Source organism: Podospora pseudocomata, chromosome 7 (assembly GCF_035222375.1).
Source record: "Podospora pseudocomata strain CBS 415.72m chromosome 7, whole genome shotgun sequence".
In the NCBI taxonomy this organism is placed as follows: Eukaryota; Fungi; Ascomycota; class Sordariomycetes; order Sordariales; family Podosporaceae; genus Podospora; species Podospora pseudocomata.
The window spans coordinates 1,107,375-1,125,014 of NC_085891.1; the positions used below are offsets into that span (position 1 = coordinate 1,107,375).

Consider the following 17,640-nt stretch of genomic DNA (forward strand, 5'->3'; position numbering starts at 1 on the left):
TGCTGATGCAGGAACTACTATGGAAGCCCTTAACTGGGCAGGATCACTTCTCACTTGTCGATTCATCACCACCATCACCATCACGCTGCATCTGACCCTCTTCTATCGTAGAAAGTTCCATCCCGTCGGGAAACCCTACAGCCGGAACCGTAAACAATGAAACACGGTATAGCTCATCTCTCATATGGTCGTCGTTTCGTTTCATGTTTCTTGTGATGACTTTATTTTAGTTGATAATCACGGGTAGCCGCCGTGGACTGCCTTTTTTTATTTTTCTTGCCGTCTCTTCTCACCTCGCTCCTTTGGTTGCCCATATCCTGTGTTGGAATAAGGCTGCGTTTGCTTACTTCCCATGCCGCATCTATTAGTCGATCGGTATCAGATCTGAGGTGCTGTGAGAAATCCTGTTGACACTTTATTCTCCAATATATTCCTGAGGATCCTCTTCATTGAGCTGCTTCTCAGGATCCAACCTCGTCAGCCACCAACCTTTGAAGGAACAAGAGCCCGATCGACAGACCGTCTTGCACCACACGCACATATGCAGACAAGCACACCATGGCGCCTATCATGAGGAATCGGATCTCATCGCCTCTCGAGGCTGGCCCATCCATCGCCGACAGCCTACCGGTCTACGTCAACGAGGCCTTGGATTATGCGTCGAAGAGACTGGCTAAGAAGGGGGCCAACATTACACTGCTTGTTGTTCGCCGCGACTACCAACTGCCGACATCCACCATTGTTACCTCTGCGACCTTTACGCCAGGCTCGCACGTCCTCAACACAGCAGCATTGCGGCCTACCCTGCCTCCTGTCTCGAGATTGGAAGCCCTCAAGCAGTTCGTCAAGCTCAACAACAGCACAACGAGTGACGGAAGTGTACGAGAGAGGATTGTCCATATTCATTTGGATCGGTTCAGCGATGGCACCGTATCACCTGCCTTCAGCGAGGCTTCTGCCATTTCCAGCTCCACCTACTCCTCGGTCGACTCGACCTTTACCAGCACCAGCAGCAATCGGTTCCGATGGCCAGGTAGTCCATCTCATTACGGCGGCAGCAGCGTGCCCATGACACCTGCCACGCCTTTCACCGTGATGTCAGACAACAGTGTTGAGCATTCAAGTGTTGCACACCAGACCGGCATGAGGTTCATCCATGCTGAACCTTTGAGCCCCAAAGATGAGAGACTTTTGTCTCAGACAATTGAGAAGACATCCAAGAAGTTCAGACTGGGGTATGTAGATCCTCAAGGTATCTTCGCCCGCAATCGCTAACCACCAGATCAGATCCGAATGGCTCTCCCGACCAGTCTCAGCCTCTTCCCTCTCCCTCCCTCCAGATCTCATTCGCCTCTCGCTCTCACAAAACCAGCCCCTCTTCACCTCATCCCACCTCAATCTCCTCTCACTCGACTCCCTCTACACCTTCCGCACAGCCTTCCAAGCCTACGCCCGCACCCGCTCCTCCTACCGCCTGGAAGACGCCGTCGACGAGCTCCGCCGCCTCTACCTCTCCAACGGCCGGCGTCCTCTACTCAAGAGCACCCTCCTCAACTCTTACCGATGGCTCGACCCCATCTGCGACCACTCCCTAAGCCAGGTCTGCCGCATGTACGAGCGTGCCTACGGCGGCAACGTCATCAGAGACGACACCAAAGATGCCAGCGGCGCAGCATGGCCATTAGTAGCCGAAGACAAAGAAATTCTTTTCACGCTCAACTCCCCGACCGACTCGGAAACCGAAGATGATGATGATCTTGACGAGGACGAAAAGCTTGACCTCAAAGCGATAGAAGCATGGTACCGCACCACCTCCATCCATCATCACCACCAACCACCACCACCACCGCCAAGAGAGCGAGAAAGGACAGTCCTCAGAATCGACCCCCTCCGCTCTCACCCTTCCAATTCCCCGCATGATATCCTTTTGCCATCTCCCGTCCGTCCAGCTCCTGTCCCTATCCCGGAAGAAAGGAGGACAACAACACCTAAACTCTTCCCCGCCCCACCAGGGAGAAACCCAGCGTTGTTGCAGTTGAAACTGCAAACCACCTTTGAGAAACGTCTCCCTTTGCCCCCAAGAGAGGAGGAAACTCACTCGCCCATCTCAGAAAAAAAAAAAAAAAAAGAAGAAGAAGAAGAAGAAGAAGAAGAGCACACCGCCCGTCCCCAAAGCGCGGTTAGATCGTTCCCTCCTCCTACCATTTTGACTACTGCCAAACCGGGGAACGGCTCCGCTCCCCCATCAGCCCAGTGGACAAAAACCAGTTTTTCCCTCAACGAGATCATGCTCTCACCCGACGGGTCAGGGTCAGGCTCAGGTGGGGTAGGTGATAACGAACCAGAAGAAAGGGAAAGAGTCGGACCTCTAACACCAAACGGCTACGACGACATCAGCCCCATCACCAGAGGAGAGTGGGGGTTTTTGTTCCCTGTCGTGGCGGAGAGGCAGAGGATGGTCAGGGTCGAGACTTGTACTTAGGTGATAAACAACCGGGTTGGAGAGATGATTTAGTTTTTATATACATATATATATTCACACCTACTTATTTACCCGCCCCGCCTGTCCGTATGACAGACAACAAAATATCATGCATTCTCCAACAGCACAAGGTGAATGAATTTGGAGCTTATACATACCCACCCACCCGTCGTTTTCTATCTACACCACCAACCATCGCAAAACAACAGGGTAGTAAGTGGTGCAGCTCAAGATATCTCTCACAAAACCTCCTCAATCTCTTAATCTATGGAAGTTAGGTATTCTGACCCCGAGTATCAGGAAAAACCCAAACCTAGAAAAAACCCCCTCTTAAACCCCAACCAACCCCTGTGTGATTCTTTGCTCTTTCCTGGTCTGGGTGGGTGGGTGTTTCTTCCCGCCGCCCCCCAAAATGCCCCTCAGTCACCACCAACCATGAAATAATAAACCCATTGTTTGAATACCTAAAACAAAACCTCGTTGAGCCTTTCAAACCAAAAGTTCTAGGAGAGAAAAGAGAATACATTGACAGACCCAACGCCCCCACCAACCCAGAACCCAAAACCCAAAGACAGACCATAAGAAAAAGAGAACCGAGTTCATTCCCAATGCTCACCCCCTAGATGAGATGCTAGATTTAAGTAACAAAACCCTCTTCCCCCCTTTCTCCCCCCATCATGTGCAAGGCGTGAGCTCTTCTCCCTTAAAAAACGCCATCGCTTTCACCAAACAAAAACAAAATTCTCGCAAGGAGCGCTGAATTCAAGTTGAGAGATCTTATTGATCATGTCCTTTCGTTTGGCCTCTCCTACGAGAAGAAAAAATGGCGTCTTTTCGCTGACGACGACTCTTCATCAAAAGAAGCCGCAAGGGAGAAAAAAAAGTAATAATTACAATAAAAAGGTAAATCAATTCATCAGAGAAAAAAGGGGGGGGCCTCAGTTCGATGGTCGAGTTTCAACCCGGCGTGGGTCAGCGTGCGAATTCATCCATCTTCACTGCAAGTCCACATCCTGCAGTGCGGCGTTTGCTGCAAAGACGCCAAAGCTGTCGAGCTGCCCAGAGCAGATCGATGAGTTCTCCCAGTCTGCAAATAAGGCTTGGTCATCAGCCAGCCGTGTTGCTGGAGGCGATGCTGGATGAGTCACTGTAGTACATACCCGAGCCGTCTTCCTCAAGCTCCTCGACGACTGTAAGTCTCGTCACCGACTCCAAGATCACTGCGCTGGCTGTTAGCGTCAGATAAATTAAACAGGTCTCAGGCATCTCGGTGCTCACCCGTGCTAAGCTCGGTGAACTCTTGGCCCTGCTTGTCTTCAGCCGGGTTTTCGAGGTCGAAGTACTTCCTGCACTTGGTGATCACTCGCTGTAAGCTTGCGACAACATGCTGGGAGACATCGGCATTTCGGATAACATAGTTGTCGCGTAGGTAGTAGAGACACTGTAGACCAAGTGCCCTGGCAGTCTGGTTCATCCTTTCAGCCATACCCATGCCCTCATCTTCGTCCGAATCCTCCTCGGATATGATGTTCTCGGCTTGCACAGTATAGGTGCGGTGAGTGAAAAGCCTCTCTTGCAAGAACTGCTCGACTTCTGCCCCGACAGCCGGTTCATAATACCCAAGCAAGCTGGGGGCCCATTCCACCAAGTTCTCAAGACCGATCAGATGGATATCTTCCTCGTTTTCTCCCGAACACTCTCTCGGACCATCAAATGCTATCCGCTGGAAATCCAAAAACGCCTTGCCCTCTGCAGTCTGCAGGTTTTTACATTCCTGGGTCACATGGCGGATCAAGTCGTTGACCATCCCAAATCCGCTGGCGTAACGAAGAAAGATCTGACCAGCCACCTTGAGATAGGGTGCGGATAGTGTGCCATGCGAAGTGCTGCCACTGATCCCCTGACGCAACGTCCTATAAATTGCTTCCTCCATCTGCACACTCTGCTTCATCAAATTTGTGAGAATCGAGTGGGTGGCCTTTTCGTTCTGTCCAATCAGGATAAGTCGATCCACAAAGATATTGCACCCGTACTTGGGCCACTCCATCCACAGGACTTTGGCTTCGGCGTTGGTCATGGTGAGCATCGAGCCCCAGTCAGCTTGTTGACGAGCATAACGGGTCCTATCGTGGGGCTCCGTTATCGGCACTCGTGCGAGCACGTAGTCCAGCAGAGCGAGGATGGCTTCGTAGGACGGCGCTCGAGTCTGTTGTCTCCGAGAGACTGCCCCGGCCATCCTGTAAATCTGTGGTGGCAAGTCGCCGAGGCCAGGATCGGCTGCTATAATCCACAGTAGTGACTCGAGGTGGCCGTGTCCAACGAAGCCCGCGAGTTCTTTAGGACCTAGCTGCACGAAAGCCAGCATGAAACCGAACACTTCAGGCCATGATCGAAGGTTGGTGTGGAAGTGAAGCCAGAGCTGGTTGATCAACGTCAGGATTGTCTCAATGTCCGTAGATCCGCCCTCGTCGGATGCGTCATCTTCGCCAACCTCTGTTCCTGGCCCATAATAGAACGAAGGGATTTGCTCCTTGACAGTCTGAATGGTTCGGAGCACTAGGTTGCCAACGCCTTGGCGAACATCAGGATCGACATTTCTCTGGAGCATCACCCTAAAAGTCTCCGGAGTCTCGTCAAAGTACTTGATGAGAAGGTGAGAACAGCCCCCACAGCTCTGAACCAGGTTTTGAATGCGGGCAGCAAGTTCAGAGAAGTGAGGAGTGTCCTTGACGCGGGACGCAACCTGATCCAAGTGCCCAATCGCCATCCACAGAGCCGTGGTCTCCAGGCTATGGCCATCGCTACACAGCGGCTGGATCGTCCTGAGGCGTATCAGGGCCGAGATCACAAACTGGATTTGGTATGGGTCAAACAAGCAATGCCTCCGGAGCAATAACGTGTTTTGCTCATGGATGGACCCCTCCAAGCGGTCTGGCACCGGCACGCGAAGTGGCACCGAAAGCTTGGCTTGCTGAAGGTACTTTTGCTGACTTGCTGCCAGAGATGATGCTCGCTCATAGAACAGCATGTAAGCGCTGTATTGTTTGTCGTACTGAACGCCGTTGGACTGATACTGTACTGAGTAATCCGGACCCCCGAAACAGGCATGTTCCAAGTTCGCTGGGTTCCAGGCCGTTACTACATCGTCGTTGAATTCGATCCAAGTCGGCTGCTCGCTGCTGCTTGGGCGCTCGCGGGTATACGAGTAGTAGTGGCCCGATTCTGCTGTTCCAGAATGAACCAAGACACCCACGAGCTCGAAGACGTCCTCGAGTCCCTCGCCCTCGGCCGAGGGGTTGCTGAGGTGATCAATCGTGTAGGGTCTCATATCGATCTTGTCCGGAAACTCAAAGTGCTGATTGATCTTGTTTCGTTGCATGGAGCGCAGGTTGAAGTCAAAGCGTTTCAAGTGGAAGATGAGGCTGTCTGGTATGTCTTTTAGGCAGGCCCTCTTTACGGCGTTGACATGACGGTCACAGGTTGAGCACTTGTACTTGTTGTCTCCTTCCATGACCTCACCCTTGACATAGGCCTCCAGGCTCTTAGCCAAAGAGTTGTTGCCTTTGACGTCGCATTGGATTGCCGAAAAGGGTTCCAGTCGTTCAGAGATGTGGGGACACTCTGTAGACCGGACTTGCTGCACAAGTTGGCCACCGTAAAACGAGCGGAACCGGGTCTTGTCCTCTGGTGTAGAGAACTGTCCTTCCCAGCGATCAAACAACAGGTTGTAGAACTCGTCCACATCCATTTGAACGCCAACATCAATCTGACTATCCTCATATGTCTTGATGCTGGCCACGCACTCCTCGGGGTTGCAGGAGCGCGCGATGCTGTCCTGCATTTGCGCAAAGACTTTCTGCGTCTGGACAAGAAGAGCCTGTGCGTAGCGAGGATCCCTAACTTTAGCGCCCAGCATAAACCTTCGAAATTCGTGGTTCATGAACAGCTGTGTAAACAACGAATTGAAATAGCAGGTGTTTGAGAGATTTCGGAGGCCCTGGTAACCACAAGGTGCCCGTATAGCCTTTTCCCTCTCGAACTGCTGGGGTAATTCGTAGTGATATAAGTCTTCATCGCTACGGGGATGAAGAAGAACCAAATCATGCATGGCATCGAGAATCCCTTGCAGATCGCCCGGATGGGCATCAAGTGTTGCTAATATGATGCTCATCAGGTTTGCTCGGGTGTGGGGTGTAAGAATCGGCGGTCCAGACACATAGTCTCGTATCTCGTCCATAGAATTGAAGAGGTGTTTCCAAAACAGATCCAGCCCCATCTCCGGCTCTGCTGGGAGGAGTTCCCTTCGCTGCGCGCCCGTGTAGCTGTTGATCAGGGCGTCCACCAGCCGAACAAGAAGACTGGCCACCTGATCGGTGACGTGGGGCTTGGTCACATCCTCGGTGGTGTCATATGCGGCCAACAGGTCAAACCACTGACGCGACAGCTTTCCAACCTCGAGGAGCTCTGGCTGTGCGCTCCTCACTGCTCTGAAGAGGTCCAGACATAAGTTGAGCACCTCAATTGACCGATTCCTGACTGCAGGTTCTACAAGCCCGCATACCAGTGGCCAGAACAGCTTCCTGAAAGCCGTAGCTCTGGTGCGGGCAGGATGACCCTCGAATGAGTCCTCCATCCCACACTTTTGTCGGATGAGCGCGGCAGTTTTCTTGCTGACCGGTGAGCAAGGTTCATGAAGTAGCATTCTCTCGATCAGAGGGGGAACTTCTGGTTTGGCGCAGAACGCAGCCATAAAGGCTTCGCTCAAACAACAAGCCTCAAGAATGCTCTGGAAGCATCTCCTCACATGAGCGGGCGGACACCCCGAGACCGCAGCGGCCAGATTTGTCAAGAGTCGTAATAGCAAGGCCTCGTCGAGGTACTGAGATGCTTCCTCTGGTAGCTCCTGTTCGGTTGAAAGAGACACAAACATGTCCAAAAGAGCCGTTTCCAACTCGGTCCGCAGCTCGTGGCTCGGGCACTGGGATGCCACATCATGTGAGATTGCGGGAACAACCAGCGACATGACCCGGGTCAGTGAGTCTGCATACATGCGAAGTGACTCGTGCGTATTCTCGCAACCTGCATCGAATTTCGCCGCGTTCAGACGTTTACGACGGTCAGACAGGTACTCTCGAAGTGCGTACACGGCATAGAGCGACTTGAAGGATTGGCCCACGGGGAACAGATCTTGATAAGAAAGCGAAGGCGTGTCGATGGCCTTGAGTATGCCTTCGTCAGCAGGTAGCTTTACCAAGAAGACGTAGATCTACACGGTCGTGTTGGTTAGCAGTTATTCCATCGAGTTGGGTGACCGGCTCTTACCTCACGAGCCAACTTCTCCTCCAGAGACAAGTATCCCCAAAGCTCTTCAAAGTGCCCGAGGATTTCGACATCTACCGCAGATGCACCTGGTCGGGCTCTTGCCGACACAACTGTCTCGGAATCCTTCTTGACCAGGATGAGGCCGTTGTGAATCTGGAGATCTTCGAGAGACTTGCAGATCTGGTCTTCTGTGGGTACAAAGGGAGCTCCGCGGTAGTACATTCTGTAATTGTTGAACCCTGTTACTTGGCGGATACTAGCCAGAAGGGACGCTGTCGTGTTGAGCTTGCCAATGCTAAGTGGCTGAACGGGAGTCTGGGTGGTTTCGTCGAATGACTGGTACTTGAGCTCGGCCGACTCGCCCTCCACGTCTCGCGGCGGGTCTAGAATCAGAGATTGCAAATCCGGGGCACAGAAGGCAGGCTTTTCCTGATGAAGCCGATGAAACTCTCGCAGAACGCTCAGGGAACGCACAAAAATCAAGTCTTGCTCCTGCACCTCCTGATACGAGGGCACGACATCCATGGCATCGGCATCATCACTAGCGATGCTGCTCTCTGCAAATGACTTGAGTCTTGAGGCAGCCCCTGACAGCTGCCGCAGACACCGCCGGACAAGGCCCAGGTGCACCTTCCTGGCACGGTAATAAGAAAATGTTAGGATGGACTTGCTCTCGATGTAGACATCCCGAACAAGTGTGCGGATTGCATGTTTGGCGACGGTGCTGTTGGGTAACGCGGTCAGAACTATGTGCCACAAAAGTTCGATTCCCGCATGATCAACACTCTCTTCATCATCGAGCACAATGCTCCCGGGGTCATTGACCAGAGGCAACACTTTGGCACGGACGAAGTCGAGAGTGCCCTGGCAAAAAAACTCGGGCTCCAGGGTCGGAAGATAATCGGTGAAGCAGGTTGACGTGAACCGATTTTCAATTTGAGTCTGCTCCGATGCAGTCAAGAGAAGCTCCCATGCGACATCCCTGTCTTGTTGACAGGATGCTCCAGGCCCCACCAGGAGCTGCCACAGCTTGAGTCCCAGTTCCTTCGTTACGAGTCCGTTCTTGTGCCTGATGAGGGCTCCAAGAAGCTCTCTCCGCGGCAGGTTGTGGGCTCCACTGAGGACGGCGGGGAATCCTGCGGCATGAGCTGCCGGAATAGCAGCTTCAAGCTCCTCCACCAAGAGCCTCGGAAGGTCATTCTCCTGGGCCAGCAATATGAAATTTTGTTGAATCTGATTCCGTGCCATAAGATGCAGTACCCATAAGCTTCCGATGGCTGACCAGGTTGGATGGGCAATATCATTCAAGCATTCCACGACGATGGCCCGCCGAATATCGATCGTGGGGCCGTGTCCGTGTGTTAAAATCTCACGAAACTTCTTTATAGCAGCCTCCTGCAGGAGGGGATGAGCCACTGGCGAGTGTGGGCCAAAACAGGATGATTCCTTGATTAGTCGCGTACACAGCTCGTAGGGAGGTGGGTCTGGAATCGTGCGGTGCTCGCGGGTCTTCTCCATGAGCTGCTGAAGAATACCCAGCAACAACAGCCGCATCGGTTCTGTAAAGGAATCGGCAGGGACTGTGTTGAGCTTCTCGCAGAGATGTAGCAGCACGTCGTACGGTAACAGGTGCGTGTACCGAGTAGACATGAGAATCAAGGCATCTGATATCCGGGTGTCTTGTGTGGTCGTGACAGTGTGCCACCAGGTGTCCGTATGCTCGTTGCTGTAAGTGCGTGATACCACGAGGAAGCCGATGATGTTATGACTTTCGGCTGCAATCTCTGGGTGGCATGTCGGCCCTAGAAGGTACTTAACCAAGCCAGTTTGAAGGAGGTACTCCCCGTAAAAACGCATCGTTGTCATGTTTGGCGTCTCTCCTTGCTCGTGATATTTCTTGTACATGCCGATCAAGTCGTTGCACATGTGATGGGCAGCCATGACGCGGAGTTGCATTTGGCCGGATTTGATAAGCCTGACAAAGATATTGAACTTCCAGAGGTGTGCTATGGCTTCAGGCAGGTGCGAGGTGGCAAGCATCGGGTGTGTTCGTCGGAAATTGGCAATGATCTCGTGAGGAACAACATCGTCGACGTGAAGAGCAATCTGGTAGATCTCTGTGAGAGCCGCGAGGAGAGTGGCAGCATTTTCGGGCGAGAAGTGATTCGGTCCCTTGTCCACAAAGGTGGACAGAGATGTTGACATGTGAAGAAAGAAGTGGTAGCCGCGAGCAATGAGGGCTCTAGCACGCTGAGCCGCCTGCGGGCTATCGTGACTGTGCACGAAGAAACAGCGGCCCAGGACGGCCGTGGCGAGCGAGCTCAGATTGGTGACATGATCCGCAAGCTTCGGGTATTGGGGGATGAGCTCTACCTCCGCCTTGGCCAGGTTCAACACATGGGTGAGAGTGCCGCCCGGTGTTGTGTTGTAGCTCTGGAAGCAGCCAATGACCTGCTGCAGTTCGGTGTAAAACTCGTCCTCGGCGCGCTGATAATTCTCTTGTCCTCTTTTCCGTACCAGTGCTGCAAGGGCGGATACATAGGCTGGTGTGATGGGCTCACGGAGCCGAATTCCTTGCTCGTCCGCCACGATCTTCTCGAAGTCATAAGCATCCTTCTTGACGAAGAAGGCGGTCAACTTGGCGAACCACTTGTAGAACTGAAAGATTTCGGCTCGAAATTCCTTTTGCGGCGGGTAAACACGGCCTACCATGACGCAGACAATGTCAGGCAAGTTCAGCCACAGATCCAGATGTTGAAGGAACGATATCACAAATCTCTTGTGCGAGGAGTTCTCTGCAAAAACCAAATAGTCTTCAATGAACTCCTGGAGCTTTTGGGCTATTTGGATGTCTGGCAATGGTGTTTAGTACTTGACTTGAAGCCAACTGCTGTGGTTGGTAAGACTTACGGTTTGCAAAGTAGTTCGTGGCTTTGGTCACCGCATCCAGCCACGAATCATGGTCTTCGCGACAAGGGAAATTCAAAGTGGGATCTTGGTATAAATCGACGCCGATGGGGTCTTGCTCGTTTCCATCCAGAATGGCGATAGACCCGCCATCCTCAAAATCATCGTCCTCATCTGGTGGTATCGCTATCACCTCAACTGGCGGACTGCTGTGTCCCGACGCCGACGACACCGGGGTATCCTGCGCAGCATCCTCCTGGGCCATGTCAAGCTCCGAATCCTCAATGCTCAGCTTGACGACATTGGTGGGCGAGGCAGGGGTGGTTGCCCTGAAGGATGGTGATAACGGGGAGTCTGGAGAAGCTCCGGGTAGACGCGAAGGAGTCCTCACGTTGATTGTGACGTGCCTAGATGTCAATGCTGAAGGAGGCTCGGCATCGAGGTCGAGGGGCTTCTGCTCGGGGGTGGTAGGTATTGTGGAAATGGTAGGGTCAGAGTCGACCTTCATGGCCGAGTCACTCTTCAGAGCTGCCGGGACCTCACCGGCAGCAGGCGAGGGCGGAGACGATATTATCGTATCTACCGACCGGCTTCGGGAAACACTGTTGAGAGAGGTACGGCGACGTTTCCGTGACGAGATATCGCTGTCGTCGAAGGGATTGGGACGGGTCGAGCAGGGCTCAGAAGAGACGGCACGATCTCGCGAGTCTTCTGGTTGCAGAGCTCCAGCCATCTGGCTTGTGCAAAGTAAATACCTGGTAAAGCTGCTGCTTGGGCTCCACTACGGAGGGAGCTGCGCTCGAGGAGACCCGGCGGCAGCTGTTCAGGGCTTGACGTGTTAGCATGTGGTGGTTTGCTAGGTGGGGGCGGGCGGATTGCTCTATGTGTGCTATATGTGGTGGTGTTGGTGGTGGTGGGTGCACGGGCAATTAAGCAGCGGAAGAAAAAGAAAACCAGAGCTTCCAAAGAGCGGAAGCTCTGAGATGGCTTTGGTGGCGGTAAGCGAACGTGAGCAGGCCAGGGCAGATATGCCTTGAGCCAAGCAGAACCTTGTCTGAAGCTCAAACAATTCAGCAAAAAAGGGCTTGTTTGTCTGGCTTTCACGGCCAACTTAACCGCGTTGCAGAAAAGCGTGACGACTTTTTGGTGGTGCTGAAAGGTAGGTGTGGGGGAGGGGAGGTTGAGCTTTGGGGGAGGTCTGATGTAAGTGGTAAACGGGACCTGGACTGTGAAGCGACAAGCGAGCGGGAGACCCTCGGTGGAGAGCTGGCTAGGCTACAGGGCTAGCGCCGAACAGGCAGACAGGCGGGCTGGGACTGACGGAGCAGCAGAGCACCTAGCCAGCATGGAAAACTGAGCGCAAAGACAAGACGGGACTCACCTTGATTCCAGTCAGGATCTGACGAATGATGATGATGGATGGCCGGAGTACATGTGTGAGGGAGAGAGAGCTATGGCCAGATGAACGGGAGCTGATCGGATGCTGTACTGGACAATCTGGACGATGCCGATGCTCGATGGATGAGGGATGGCGAGACTGGCCCGTGGGTACTCTTCCAGTCTTTCTTTTGCAAGAGTGAATCGAAGTTATCGGATGTGGGGCAGCGAACCTACACTAAGCGGACCTGGGGGACAAGGCGGGGCAGGGTGGGGCAGACCTCTGTATTTAGTGACGGCTTCGAGAAAGATGCAGCCTTCTTTTTTCAGCTGTTCTTCAATTGGGATGCAGATCTATACCAGGCAGGTGAACCAGCTTCCATGTATGATTATTGTTGAGGGTTTGAGAGCAATGGGAGGCTGCTACAAGCTGCTCTTCTCTCAGCTGGTACTTGAGAAGCTAGGTAGCTTTCCGCGCCAAATGGAAGCATCCACAGCCCCGGCACTCCAGCTGTTTGTGCGTACGTCATCAACTCCACGGTGCTGGAAGAACACCTAGCTACGGCTTTTTATCAACCATTCGTATCGAAGAGGTCAGTTATTATGCTGTGCTCGTTTATTTTATTTTTATTTCTTTTTTTACCTTTTTGTCTTCGAGATCTTCAGCTGCCTATCTATTAAATCATTCCGACACGCACACGCGTACCTAGATACGTAGTATCTTGTAGGGTTGCATTCTGGAAGAGAAGGCTCGGGATCTTCTTTGTCAACAGTTGTCTTTCATCTTTGCTGCCCTGCCACTCATCCGTGCCCCATTCAAGTCCTTCTCGGATCTTGCAGACGGGGGCTCAAATGACTGCTTGACTGAGATTGACACATGCAAGAATCCGTTGAGGGAGTACCAAACCCAGCATGCAGCCCCTTTGTGAGATGCTTCCGAGTTCAAGTGACAACCTGGAAGATATCTGCCAAGCAAATCAGCTTGAGAATTGTGGGCCGCCGCCGTTCGCTGACACCTGCTGGCTCGGCCCGGCTCGTTGGAACCAAAGTTTCATTCTGTCTCCGCCGCCGCCGCCGCCAAAAAAAAAAAGTAAACTCAATTCAGGATACGCCAAGACATCGAAATACTGTAGAGGTACCTACTGCGTAACCGAGAAACTTTGACTCCTCTTTTTTTTTTTCTTTCCAGTATCCCCTTCTGCAAGATACCAGTATCAAAGCCAACCAAACAATGGAACGCAAAAGAATTGTCCACACGTTGGACACCCCATTTTCTGTCGTCGAGTGGTATGGAACGGCCCATGAGTTCTTTGTCACAACCCGACCTGTATGCTGACCGGTACCACCACAGGCCACAAATAAGTCAGGAAGACCAAGATGTAATTTTAGAGCTCCTCTGCCAGTGCGTTGTTTCTCTCGTACCCATGACTCTAGATGTCTCATCTCAAGTCTCTGACTAACCTCGCCTTCAGTTTGCTTTCGCCTCTTGGGACTCATCGAAGATTATTTGTCACGCCATCAAAAGGCATGAGAGATCGAAAACGCAAGCGTGCCCAAGATGAAGACCCTGTTCCCCCAACTCCGGAGCTTGCTGGATACGTAGACGTGGGCCTGTCTCATATCTCCAGGACTCTCCAAACCATGTCTGGCAAGGACGCGAAGCCGTACAGCGTCGTCTTCGTGGCCCGGTCTGGTCAGTCGTCCGCGTTTCACTGCCATTTTCCCCAGATGGTTGCGCTCGCTTCTCGGTCTCAGCCGCCAGAAAAGGCTGTCAGGTTGGTTGGTATCTCCAAGGCATGTGAGGACAACCTGAGCGCAGCCCTGGGCATCCCTCGAGTTTCCAGCATAGCTCTGCGAGAAGATGCTCCGCAGGCCAAAGGTCTTGTGGACTTTGTGCGCGAGCACGTCAAGCCAGTTGAGGTTGCATGGCTCAAAGAGGCCCGAGCAGGCCAATATCTCGACACCAAAATTGACGCCGTGCCTACCAAGATAGGCGTCAAGAAGAAGGCTTGATCGGCCTGTGATATTTGACGCAAGAACAAACTGCAACAAGCTTGTTTTCTTTGCCTCCCAACTTGTACTGGTCACTTGCAGCAAACCGAGAACAGTCATCTTGGGAGACAACATGTTGTCCTTCCACAGGCACTGTCTTGTTGGACTCTCGTCATTCATTAGGTTCGCGCTCCAGAGATAGCCTTCACCTATACTTTGGCCGGCCAGTTCGCAGGATTTGTTGCCACTACGGAAAAATAAATCAATATGGATGGCAGACCACCTACTGAGGGCCCCAACCAAGCCAAAAGTGCTGGAGCTTCTGATGCTCGACGTACCTCTGATGATCCTGACAAGCCTGACCCTGAGCTTTTGGCCCTGATGAGGAACAGCGTGAGATATCTCACACTTACAGAGTCCCAGGATGACGACAACAATAGAAACCGGCCAACCGGGCACGAATCGCGCTCTCCTCCTTTACCCCCTCAACCAGAACCAACGCCCACGTCAACTGCCGCTCCTACTCCCTCCGGAACACCGGGCACCGCCAGTCTCCTTCCCCGGGTCCGCCGGTTCAAGGCGTTTATGACGCAGGAAGAAATTGACGAACACAAGACAACAGCCCCAACCCACATCGCCGGCTTTCTACCACCACCCAACAATCATCCCGAAGATGATAACACTCCCAAATCACCCCATCCCACTATTCCTCCCGGGTCAGGCGGCATCAGCATCCCCGTGAGCCTCCCCTTTCGGCCAATCACTAAAAAGCTCGATGCGGTGGAGGAGCAGCAGAGCCAAGAGCCAAAGCAGGAGGCATCAACACCCGCCCCACACAAACGAAACAAGAGTCACGGCGACCACATCGACTCCGCCATCCGCACCCGTCTCCCGGATTCTGCCTCTCCCAAGCCCAGGGCAAATTCCGAAGGGGTCTCCATCCCGACTCCTACACGCCCCCCTCCCCTTCCACCGGTAGAAGCACAGCTCAGGTCCTCTGTTGGCACTATGGATACGGACAAGACCCCAAAGAAGGTGGTCAGTCCTAGTTTTAGGCGTTTGATGGAGAGGGAGCTTTCTTCTGGTGGTCCAAGTCTGACTCTAGCTGGTCCATCGAGTGCGGGTCCTTCTTCAGCTGGCGCAAGAGGGGCAAGGGATACCGTGATCAAGGATCCGTCTGGGAGGATCTTTGATATCGAGTTTATGAGGAAAAAATGGCAGGATGCCGCGGTTGCGGAGACGAAACAAGCTGCTGCTGGGGTGGAGAAGACGTTGATTGGGATCAGTGAGACATTGAAGAGCATTCGACTGGACCATGCTGATGAAAAGGATGAGAAGGTCAAGGTTCAGAAGGCTGATAAAGGCGAGGAGGAGGAGAAGAAGAAGAAGAAGGATGATGGAGACGGTAAAGACGATGAGAAGAAATTACAAGGCCCCAAGGAGAAAGATGGTGGTGGTGATGCCACGGCATAGGAAGGGTTAGGGTTGGAATTTGGCAGACAAAAAAAAAAAAAGAGCGCTGAAAATAGACTTTTGATTTGACATGACCGATTTCCCACCTCGACTCCAGGTGGAACTCTGACGTGATGAGCTAATAGAAATGGCTGAGAGTGACGCCAAGTTACCAAACTTTCATATCTTCAGGTTGACTCTGGAGTCCAAAACGAGGCGTTGCCATCACCAGTTATCTGAGCAATATAAAAGTGACTAATGCAGGGCACGATACTAGGGCTCGTAAAACTTTGATATCTATACACAACTACGCATATGCCGTCCTCCCCAATGCAGAAAGCCAAAGCCAGACCAACCAGCCCACAACTCCATGCCGCAAAAGAACAACAAAAATTAGAATCGGCTGATACCCCGTCCAAAGATCCAGGAGATTACCCAGTAAATCGGCACAAGCAACTTATTCCTCCACGACATCGCCTTGGTGAGATAGGCTCCCCTCCAAAGGACCCATGCCACCCACCCCTTGAGCTCATCGGCCTTGCTCTGGTGAATGGCCTTCCACCCACCCAGATACGTCATCGTCCCCCAATTCCTGAACTTGAACTCCTTCCCGTCCTGACCTGGTGAAATCCCCTTGTTCAGCTCCTTAGCCAGATACTGCGCCTCCTGAGCAGCAACCTGCGCCGTCTTTGGGAGGGGGTCATTCTCGATAAAACTGCAATCTCCAATGACGTACACCCCATCCAACGGCTTCTTCTCCAACTCATTTCCTTCCTCAGGCTTAGCATCAGCATCCACGCTCAAAGCCCTCATATACCCATCCACCACCAACCCCCCACTCCTCTTGTCCCTAACCAACCTCCTCCTCTCCAGCACCTCCCCCGTCATCGGATTCTTACTCTTACTCACCACCACCTCCTTCTCAGCCAACTTTGCAATCAGAGGATTAGCCATCAACCCCGTACTCCAAACCACCATCCCCGCCCCAACCTCCCCCCCATTCTCCTCGACTTCCCTAATCTTGATCCGCACCGCCCCGTGCCGTCTCCCCAACTTCCCATCCGCAAGCCTGATCCTTTCCAGATGGTGCTCCGTCTTGACCTCGATCCCCTGCCTGGCAAAATGCCCCATCGCATAATCCGCCAAAGCCTTGTCAAACATCGGCAGCACCTTTGGCGCGACATCATAAACCGTGATTTTGACAAAGCGCATCAGCTCGGGGTACATCTTTCCCAAATCGTCACGGATAAAATCGTGGAGCTCAGCCGCCCATTCGATCCCCGTCGGACCGCCCCCCACAACGGCAAAGTGCAACAAAGCCCTCTTGTCATCATCGGTAAGAACATGCCCGTTGCTGTTGGGGCTGCTGCTGCTGGGGTAAGAGCACTGCTCAAACAGGCTCAACACCCGTAGCCTCACCCTCCTAGCATCACCGATATCCCTCAGGAAATGGGCATGCTCCCTTACCCCCTCAATCCCAAACGTCTGGCTGTAGGCTCCGCACGCAATGATCAGCTTGTCGTACTGGACCTCGATAACCTCTCCCTTGTCCCGGAGCGGGATTTGCCCTCCGGGGGGTGGGACGACAGTTTTGGAGGCGGCTTCCTCGGCGGCGTTGGTCTCGACGGTGATGGTCTTGCGGGAGAAGTCAATGTCGTCTGCCCAGCCTTGGTAGAAGTTGATGTTGCCGCCGGGGAGGCGGCGGACGGGCTCGAGGACGGTGCGGAACTCGAGGGTGCCGACCGAGGTGGAGGCGAGGAGGGGGGTGAAGACGAAGTAGGGGCGGGGGGAGATTATGATGCGGTCGTATTTGGTGGGGGAGAGGGTGCGGGCTAGGGAGTAGCCTGCCCAGCCGGAGCCGAGGATGATTACCTTTTCTTTGGTGGGGGGGCCTGAGGGGGGTGTTAAGAGATTGTGAGGGAGGGGGAAAAGGGGGGGGGGGAGGGCTGACCTTTCTTGAAGCTAAAGTTCCGGGAGGAGACTAAAGAGGTGGGAGCTAGAGAGGTTGAGAGGAAGAGTTGGCGGGGTGAGGAGCCGGTCAGCCCCCGTGGGAGGGACCGGGTGAGGGAAGAGGGCATGTGAGTGGGTGATGTGTGGTGAAATCGCAA

At 53.2% G+C, this 17,640-nt stretch overlaps 6 protein-coding genes across 6 annotated transcripts; 3 read left to right on the forward strand and 3 right to left on the reverse strand.

The window, feature by feature from the left end:
• Nucleotides 1–558: 558 nt before the first annotated feature.
• Nucleotides 559–2,593, forward strand: QC762_701850 (uncharacterized protein; the record flags this gene model as incomplete). Its single annotated transcript, XM_062893045.1, has 2 exons — nt 559–1,235; nt 1,288–2,593. The coding sequence occupies 2 exons, from the start codon at nt 559–561 to the stop codon at nt 2,480–2,482; spliced, it is 1,872 nt and encodes a 623-aa protein (XP_062739129.1). The 3' UTR covers nt 2,483–2,593.
• A 136-nt stretch (nt 2,594–2,729) lies between these two features.
• On the reverse strand, nt 2,730–13,141 carry QC762_701840 (uncharacterized protein). The gene is made up of 6 exons (XM_062893044.1): nt 12,093–13,141; nt 10,715–11,540; nt 7,805–10,656; nt 3,761–7,748; nt 3,643–3,702; nt 2,730–3,569 (listed from the first exon to the last, which is right to left on the reverse strand). Exons 2-6 carry the CDS (start codon nt 11,442–11,444, stop codon nt 3,478–3,480), a joined length of 7,722 nt encoding a protein of 2,573 aa, XP_062739130.1. The 5' UTR covers nt 11,445–11,540; nt 12,093–13,141; the 3' UTR covers nt 2,730–3,477.
• Nucleotides 13,142–13,193: 52 nt separating this feature from the next.
• On the forward strand, nt 13,194–14,101 carry POP3 (RNase P and RNase MRP subunit; the record flags this gene model as incomplete). Its single annotated transcript, XM_062884272.1, has 3 exons — nt 13,194–13,375; nt 13,440–13,490; nt 13,561–14,101. The coding sequence occupies exons 1-3, from the start codon at nt 13,320–13,322 to the stop codon at nt 14,099–14,101; spliced, it is 648 nt and encodes a 215-aa protein (XP_062739131.1). The 5' UTR covers nt 13,194–13,319.
• QC762_0107140 (uncharacterized protein) lies at nt 13,413–14,715 on the reverse strand (the record flags this gene model as incomplete). The annotated part of the gene is given in 3 exon segments (XM_062884273.1): nt 13,413–14,327; nt 14,494–14,600; nt 14,605–14,715. Coding segments are annotated over 3 exon segments (939 nt in total). The 3' UTR covers nt 13,413–13,606.
• QC762_0107150 (uncharacterized protein) lies at nt 14,348–15,553 on the forward strand (the record flags this gene model as incomplete). The annotated part of the gene is made up of 1 exon (XM_062884274.1): nt 14,348–15,553. The coding sequence occupies one exon, from the start codon at nt 14,348–14,350 to the stop codon at nt 15,551–15,553; it is 1,206 nt and encodes a 401-aa protein (XP_062739133.1).
• Nucleotides 15,554–15,925: 372 nt separating this feature from the next.
• QC762_701820 (uncharacterized protein) lies at nt 15,926–17,610 on the reverse strand (the record flags this gene model as incomplete). Its single annotated transcript, XM_062893043.1, has 2 exons — nt 15,926–17,424; nt 17,484–17,610. 2 exons carry the CDS (start codon nt 17,608–17,610, stop codon nt 15,926–15,928), a joined length of 1,626 nt encoding a protein of 541 aa, XP_062739134.1.
• Nucleotides 17,611–17,640: the final 30 nt, after the last annotated feature.